At 38.4% G+C, this 9,229-nt stretch overlaps 1 protein-coding gene and 1 long non-coding RNA gene across 3 annotated transcripts; both read right to left on the reverse strand.

The window, feature by feature from the left end:
* Positions 1-1,980: 1,980 nt before the first annotated feature.
* Positions 1,981-4,291, reverse strand: LOC113315830. Of its 2 annotated transcripts, XR_003342964.1 has the most exons (5): positions 4,106-4,291; positions 3,857-3,894; positions 3,623-3,690; positions 3,155-3,280; positions 1,981-2,272 (listed from the first exon to the last, which is right to left on the reverse strand). It is a non-coding gene; the product is annotated as an uncharacterized LOC113315830 (long non-coding RNA). The 2 variants fall into 2 exon arrangements; XR_003342963.1 differs by lacking the exon at positions 3,857-3,894.
* Positions 4,292-7,239: 2,948 nt separating this feature from the next.
* LOC113316293 lies at positions 7,240-8,823 on the reverse strand. The gene has a single exon (XM_026564504.1). The coding sequence runs from the start codon at positions 8,821-8,823 to the stop codon at positions 7,240-7,242; it is 1,584 nt and encodes a 527-aa protein (XP_026420289.1).
* Between the last annotated feature and the right edge of the window lie 406 nt (positions 8,824-9,229).

The raw sequence follows: 9,229 nt of genomic DNA on the forward strand, positions 1-9,229 counted from the left end.
GTCCCTGTGCTTATGTGTCGAAAAGTTATCGACTATTGCCCCTTAAAATAGTGAACATGTTAAATCATCCTAGCATATGTGAAGGGAGGGACTCCTTCCCGTGGCTATGCAGGCAGCATGATCGTGAAAGGGGGAACTCCTCCCTGTAGCCCTGCACGCCCTGGGCAGGGATAAAGTGGGTATGCTATTTTAATGTCCGGGAATACGTAAACCCTACTAAAATGGTGTGACCACCCATGTTCCACCAGCGGCATGGAAGGTGCCAAGGATTTACTACTGTCTCCGACAGATTGCCCAGGCAGGTGACCGACATAGAAACTTAACCATATTTCGGAAATAAGATCTTTACGAGATATTATCTCTGCCCTACCTGGTACTCGCTACTGGAAAAAAGGGATTTGGTTATTGTTTGGTTATTGGTCTCAGTATGCAGGCGATAAGAGAATTAATTGTGAAGTAATCGTTAAACATCAAAATGGTTAAGACCTTTAATTAATCTATTCAGTATGATAATGGCCAAGTTGAAGCACAGAATCAACAAATTTATATTATTAAAATCTTAGGAAAGCTACTTCTGGTGAATACTTTGGTATTTCAACAAAGCTATTAATATGCTACCCAAGCTAGCAATGTTGCGGCAGTGGATGCTAAAGCTCTAGTGAATATAACCAATCGAGTTTTTCGGTACCCCGATGAACAAAGCAGATTACATGTCACTGAATACTTCGTACACCCTGAGATTATAAATACTAGTGTTGTACCCGTGCGTTGCACGGGATTAAGTTCATCAGACATGTTACACTCGTTACAGTTGCGTACGACAAATGTGGTTCCCTACTTGGTAGTCTTTTAACCATTTTCTGCTGAAAAGTTTTGAGAGAGAGGAAGCAATAAAACGTGCCAGCCAGCTTTAGCTTATATCCCAAAATAGGTGTATTTTTCTTTCTCATATTGTCCTTAACTTTTTTGGAAGTATTCTGCATTTCCAGTTTCACCATCATTTAGATCCTCCATCTCATTCATATATAACCTTCTGGACATATTTTCTCCGTTAGACACATGTAGTTCATCCATAAAAATGACACTTGGTAGAAATTTTTTTTAATAGAATTGGACCAAAGCTAGCCTTCACTACCTTCATTACAAGTGATACTTAACGGTCTATGAATCTGGAAAATTATAACAACCGAAAGTGGTTGCTAATCATGTTGGTGGTATCAGAGGTTGCACCATATATCTTGTTGGAGTAATAGACTCAACAGTTCCCTTCGAAAGCTTAGCTAGATGTTCCCATGGCTATAAATTAAAAATAAATAAATTGTCATATCGAACACGGCTATAAAATTAGGTGTGCGGCTCGCGATGTTCCCATGCAAGTAATCAATATCGTAAAGCAAGTGGCCTTAAAGAGGCATCATATAACAGAATCCATATTATTGAGATGAGATAGACGAAATGGAGTTGGTAATGTCCTAATTCCATTAGAAGATCATTAAGTAAATACGAAATAACTATCTAACAACTTGTTAGATCTTAAATTAAGGTGGTGTCTGACACTTTGATATAAGATGATCAACCCTGCTCCGCAGGACATATCCAAAATTAGCCATTGATGTTCATGACTTTTGAGCCCAACAAATTTTCAACCCCCTATTTTTTGTGCATTTATTCAGAAAACATGGTAACACCCAAGCGCTAGCACAATAATCTTAAAGCTAGAAATGAAATTTTGCAGGTTGATCCGTTGATTCATTATTTTGAGTCTAGAGCATAGAAGCAATATCTTAATTTGCAGATGAAGAAATATAAATGAAAATTCAAGGAAATATATTCTGGTCGAATAAAAAGTAGTTTCGATCTTTACTTTTACGATACATTACTGGCAGCAATTTCCAGGGAATACTAATTCAAATATTGTGCGCCTTCGGCGCAAGGGACTTTAGGATTTGTCCGTGCTTTTGGCACGTTCCAATTTTTCGGCCAGTGAAATATTCTAGATAGTGTTTAATATTAATTTACAATTGAGCAGACGGAAGAACAGGCCGAGATGTGTATGATTTGGAACTTCCAGTAAACATGAGTTTTCAGAATGGTTTCGCCAAATGGAAAGTTTTAGCGTGCGTCACTAACCTTGTTCGCTATTCCTTCATCGTCTACCCCAATCCCATGAACTGCAACCCATTCTTGGGCAAGCTTCGCTAAAGGTGTTAGAGGCATAAACGTAGACCCGTATGGTATTATCATCTACAGTCTCCAAGACATGAGAAGGAATCTACAGTATAGTTCAATAAACAGAAACATGCCAGTGGTAACCATTTATCACTGTTCCTAGGTGCCTAGTCCTTTTATAGCAGGTACAAACATGCCCTGGAGAACACTCCATAAGCAAATCAAACATGGAAAAGGTAAAGAAATTAAAAGCAAGAACCGTCAATAACTATGACTCTAGCTACAAATTAATTACCTAATAAAGATCGGTAAAAAGCAGGTCCACTGACCAAAAATCTCAAGTTGGCTGTTGCTGGACTCAACCTTTTGTTGGCGCAAGGGACTTTAGGATTTGGCCACGCTTTTGGCACGTTCAAATCTTTCTAGATAGTGTTCAGTATTAATTTACAGTTGAGCACAGGGAAGAACAGGCAGAGATGAGTACGATTTGAGAATTTCCAGTAAACATGAGTCTTCTAAATGGTTTCGCCAAATGAAAAGTTTCCTTTCTCCAAGTAGAAAAAAAATATAGAATCCCAGCAGTCACAAAAATTAGGCGCTAATGGTCACGATGACAACATAACGCGCTGCTGCATTTCGTGATCCCACCTGACATACCTTACACAAATGCTTGAATTATAGTGGAAGAAGTAGTTGTGCCAGATTGCTCAATCATGAAAGAATATTGGTGTTCAACTATGGTATCAGTTTGGTTATCAGGTTTTGGTATACTCTAAACAAATCGAAGCGTCCCATGGCCCTTAGTTTTGATTGGCATGAAACTATATTAAGCTACTAACTGAAGCATAGATAAAGTGAAGCATAATTGCATAAAAGAAGTGGTAAGTTATAAAAGAAGTGGTAAATTATAATTAAGAAATTAAGCAACAATAGTAACTATAAAAAAACATCATATGAAAATAGAAGAACGCAAGAAATGGATCACCTTAGCTATACAGCCTCACAGCTAACTCCAGTAAGCTTCTCCCCACCAATTCCACCACCAATCTCAGCGTCTTTTATATAAATATTTACATTCATAATGGCACAGTCGCTTCCATGTGGGCTGCATCTGAACACAACATGCGTGCAATAAATTTATATGCCTAGTAGTGAAGGTCGTAGAGTATAATATAGAGTAACAACAACTAAATCAATTTGACCAATATAGATTATTGTTTACGTACTGAAAGATTCGGTTAGTTCCAGAACCTCCACATACTATTTAAGTTTGGTTAAGTTTTGCTTAGGATATCGAATATGGTATGAGTTCGGATCACCAATACAGTGCAATCTTTGTTCATGAAGACAAAAAAAAAATATTGCATGGTCACCATAAGTTGGTGAACCGCCATTGATATTTTATCAACAATTTATGAAGAACAAAGTACAAAGAGAGTTCATAAAATCTTACCAAGGTTAAATCTATTGAATTTGGTTGCAGTACTACCATTTTCTGCTACTAACGGATTCGTTGACTTTCTGTAACAACAAACATCGTTACTGAGTCTAAATATTGTTGATCCAACTCTATCAATGGTTACTGACTCTAAATATTGTTATCGACTCAAAATGGAAAGAAAATCAAAAACGGAGTGAGATAAATCAAAAATCAAGAGGATAATCAACATCATGAACCCGAACCTACATAGAGATAAATTTACCATAGAGCACAATCAGCTGCCACTGCAAAAATATGCAAAGAAGGTGGAGAGAAAATAAAAACACGCGATTGGACTGAATCTAAAAGTAACTGTGAATAAAAGAAAGAGAGCAGAGATGCGACAGAAGAACAAATATGAATTAGGGTTTTAAATATCTCGTTGTGTATGTGTGGTGTGTATGTGTATTAGGAAGGGTTCGGTATTCATCACCGAAAAGATTTCAAACCACTTACAGAGATTCATCACCGATAAGATTTCAAACCTCTTACAGAGATATCCCACTGAATATGAAAGACAGGGAAAAGTGAGATAAGGAACCGATTTGAATCCACCCATTTGAATCTACACCGATTTGAATCTGCAACTTTCAAAAACAAAGTTAGAGATCCATTTGATATAGAGGATGCGGTGGAAGAGAAACTCAGAAGTTAGGGTTGGGTTTGCAAAGAAGGGTTTGAAGTCCGTCAATACCATTTCGTGTGCGGCCGAAAAAACTGAAAATACTCGATTCTTATTGGTAGGGGGCCAGGAGCTCTAGAATTCAAGCTTTTGGCCTAACTTTCAACGTGAGGCCAGCATTTTCCACTCAAATTATATATAAAATGTGAGAACCGAACCCACCACACTTGGACGTTCCCATTTTGTTGGGTTTGCCCCCTAACAAAACCCCTGCAATGGGCTTATACGTGTGTCACAAGACTCGAAAGGGAAGTTCAATTTACATCCTTACCCTCAACCAAGTTAACCAGCCCTCACCAACGGAAAGGTGATATATGTCATATAACCACCCTGCTGAAAGTAGAAACCCTATTTCATAATCTTTTTATTCCGTCTGCTCTCTTCTTCTTCCGCCGATATTATTCACCAAAATGGGGAACTTTAATATGCTTCCATACGAGATCCTGTTAGAAATCTTACATCGGGTACCAGCTGAATCTATTTTACAATGCAAATGTGTGTCTAAACCATGAAGAAATCTTGTTCGACATCCATCCTTCTCGAAAATGCACTTGAATCATCTCAATGCTCATGATTCTGGTAAGTTAGGTTTCATATTCTATACAATAGGGGATGAACCAAAATTTTATTACACTGAGTATGATGAGAATTTAAACCGATTTAGTGGAAGAACAAGGATTAATCTAAAACCCCCATATAAATATTATTCAATTCTGGCTTCATGCAATGGTTTAGTTTGCTTCGGTTTAGTTGGCTTCCGTGGAAGATTTCATACCGGGTATATTTGTATCTGTAATCCGATTACCGGAGAACGTATTGTCCTCCCACAGGTTGGAGATGCAAGAAACATTCTAACTGGATTTGGTTTTGGTCACTGTGCTTCAACCAATGAGTACAAGGTTGTCACCATTAGATGGGGAAATGTTCTTGTATAAACTCTTGGTAGCTAAACTGGTTGGAGATATGTTGAAAACATGGACCGTGATATAATACCTGGTAGAAAAATTGGTGAGTTTGTGAATGGAGCTATTCACTGGGTGGACCAGAAAGGAACTATTTTTGCGTTTGATTTGGCTGATGAAGAGTTCCACGCACTTCCTTCACCACCTTGTTCGCTAAAAGCTGGTAATCCCCCTTATGTTGCTAGACTCGGAGATTTTTTATGTGCAATTTATGAGAATGGTGTCAGCAGCAACACCACTATCAAGAGAAGCATCTTCTGCTTCAGCAATGGCTTGAAATTGAGCCATATTTTCCCACAAACCTTCCATAAATCCATGGCGATCCTTCTCAGCTGAAATCATGTTTCTCCTCATCCTAATGACCCTCATAAATCTCCTGCAGTGCAAACTTGTCAATCAACACGAGGGCTTGTTCAAGACGGGTCTCACGTCCATAAGCAAACTTATAGAGGCTTGTTTCTGGCACTGGTTGTGGTTCCCTAAGAATGTCCTCCAAGGTCAGCTCTCGAGTGTAAAACGCTAGGTGTCCGAAGTCCATATCTACATAAAAAAACAGAAATCAAGTTAACAATCGGTACACAACCAAACATATGTAATCCGATTCTCAACAATAAAACACACAGGAATGTCAAACGCAAACAATCGATTTATGTGATACATATATAAACACCGATTGTGGAATGGAATCTGAAGAAACAATCTTAATCGGTAAATTAACAAGCACATAAAACCCGATTATGGGATAACATAGTTTAAATTTTTTTTTTATCCAGAATCGGACTATTATAAAGCACTTATAAACCGATTGTGGTGATGTATTTTCACATTTCGTTTCTAAACCTAGAATCGGTTGATGTTAATCATCACATAAACCGATTACTCTGCATGCTCTTCATGGTCGAAGAACAAAACCCAGAATCAATTTATTCGATATGTCAACATATACCGATTCTTGGTGTAATAAGAGATTTTGATGGACGGAAATTGAAGATTTAAACATGTAAATCAATGAAGAAATGCGAATCATAGAATGGGTTGATTGAGATTTACCTTTTTCTTGGTTGGATCGAAGATCAAGAAAAAATTTTGATTAGGGTTTTGAGAATTTGGAAAGATTATGATGAAAATAGAAAGTTTTTTGGGTTTAGGTTTTTTTGTTTTTGGATTTACTGAAAATGGAAAGATTATTATTTATATGAGATTGTTTTAGAAATTAATGTGGGAGTAAATTAGGATTTTTGAGAAGTTTGATAGCCCATAGCAATTTGGTGGAGTGGGAAGGGAAATTTGATAGGTCCCAGTCAAATGGGGTAGGCCCCAATTTAGCAAGAGAATATAACCTATATGATATGCAACTTAAAAATAAAAAAAAATTCAACTAAAGCATGGTTCCTATGAACATCATGAATAGATAAACATTATGAATAGTGAAATGAACATCAAAAATCCTAAACCATTATGTCCCTATTTTTGTCTATTTTTCTTTGTGTTATCAGTTTCTCTCTTTAATTTGAAAAGAACCACAAAGAAATTCATAACACCCGGATTCATACTCTATTTTTTACAACACTACCACGCAGAATATATCAAAATCTGAAATGGTGAACTTTTTGTGGCATATAGTCATAGTGAGTCCCCATTTTGCATGGAGTGGAGCAAGAACATTACGAGACAGGCACTATGTTCTCACATCCGCATCTCTGATACAGAATTTTTAATTTTCTCTTATAACAAATCTTAGTATTAATCATCAACTTCCAAAATTACAAACAAACATGGATTGTGCGATCTTGAACAGAAAATTAAATAAACGAGGCACACCACAAGTTAACCAACGGAAATACAAACACACCACAAACAAACAGCGGGAAATACAAGTAAATGAACAAGCCAATTAAGATCATCGCCAATAAGCCAATCATCGCCATCACCACCACCGACGAGCTTTACTGGAGTGGAAGATTGACAACCTCGTATTTATAGCCATAGCCATTGTGGCCAGTAAAAACCCCGTCGTTCTTTTCGTAAACTTTTGGACTCCCATTTTTCAATACGTCATGCTGAGTGTATGCGAAGGGTATGTCGTACGAAACACGTGTCGCCATCAGACTTCCCTTCACTCTAGTCATTGGTGGCACAGTAATAGTTTTCACGGACCCCACTTCTTGGGTTTCTGTATGCGTTTCTCCCCAACTCTGAGATCCGGTAATGTCAGCAGAAATTTCAATCGCACCCGATGAAACGCCTGGAACACCAGCAGTACAAGTCATCTTGATACCCACTTTCATCGTGACACTGTTACTCCAATTAGTTGTATTGGTCACTGTAGTTTTGAGATTTAATGATGACGTTAAGGGACTTTGAGTATAGTTGCTTGAATCATCAGTGATAAGTGCAAGAATTTTCTCATTGTAAAGCCTTGCATCCGTAAGGTGATATCTGACATTATTAATTTTCCTTGACATGACGGGCTCCTCAATCTCCATGGAGCTCCACTGGTCCGGATACTTTTCAAGAGTGGCCAGGCAGCTCGTCTTCTCTTCAGTCGTGAATCTGTTGCAGAACTTGCCGTTCTTCAAACTTCGCATGATGATGCGGTTTCCATCAACTATCGTGGGTAAAAATACGGTGTTTGTGTCATGGAATGTGGTGGCAGCCTCCTTTAACAATACCCAAATACTAGTATCCACATCAGTCCAATACTTGCCATGGTAAACACCCTTCAGGCGGATGCCTCCGTCCCGACTTGGAGACACCTCGTAGTCAAAGAATGAGGAATTATCGGCTTTGCGATTGTAGTCCATATAACCGTCTCCGCCGTAGGACTCAAGATGGTTTCCGTTGTCTCCCTTGATCCTGATAAGGTCGGGCAACATAACCACAGATTCCCAGTCAATGAAGGTGTACCTTTCACAGCTGTCGCCTGAAGCACTTAAATACAAGGCACCATAATAATGGTCGCCACCATAAAACCTCCTGACATAGTAGCCGGTGTTGACGTGGCGGAGCTTAACGACGCGGTTATTGTTGGAATACTCGAAAATAGGCTTGAAGAGCGTGCAATATGGATCGGACTGATTCTCCTCAGGTTTGATGGCCATGGCAGTGACCCATCTGTAGGACGTACCGGAATTTGCCCAGTACTTGTTATTACGCAAACACCTGATATGGACGAGGCCAGTTACAGTGGTAGCTTGCACCACTTCGAACCTTGTCTCGAGCCCGAAACTGTAATCTCCATGGAACCGGATGGCATTAGGTACCCATGGATTTTCTTTCTCGAAGTGCAAGTATAAATTGTCTATGTTCGATTGGATTATGACCGACTTGGGGAGTGTATTTGCGATGATGGCATGCGCATCTTCATCATTTTCACTCAAAGGAACTCCTACTTGATCATCTCCTTCATCAACAAGAGGAAACCGACTTTCTGATGGTACCTTCTGCACATTCTCTTGAGTAGTAGTATCATTAAGAGATAAAGAAGTAATAGTGGTAGGAGTTTCTGTTGCTGCTGGAGGTGCTTCCATTTCTCTCTGAATCGTAGTTTCTTTCTTTCTTCCTTGCTTTTTTTGTCTTTTTCTTTTTTTCTCTGTGTTTTTGTTTCTTGGTTGTGTGTTTTTTGCATATAAATCATGTGGTATTTATAAGCCTCATTAGCAATTTGTGCTTTGGTTCTGTCAAGCGATTTGTTTTTCGCAACAAACCGAAATCACTCCGATTCAATCCTTTCCTTCGATGTATCGCTTTTGCTTTAAGAATTTACTTTTTTTTTCCTCTTTATGGAAAGATATAAAGTGGATTGTTCATCGAAGACTATATGAAGCCAAGTATTATTTCTCAGAACATGAAATCAAACCCTTTCTTTGGTTACAATTATTCATCTGAAGTTCAGATTCTGAACTAAGTCCAACCTAGGCAATACTTCATGTATAT

This window comes from Papaver somniferum, chromosome 10 (genome assembly GCF_003573695.1).
Source record: "Papaver somniferum cultivar HN1 chromosome 10, ASM357369v1, whole genome shotgun sequence".
Classification (NCBI taxonomy): domain Eukaryota; kingdom Viridiplantae; phylum Streptophyta; class Magnoliopsida; order Ranunculales; family Papaveraceae; genus Papaver; species Papaver somniferum.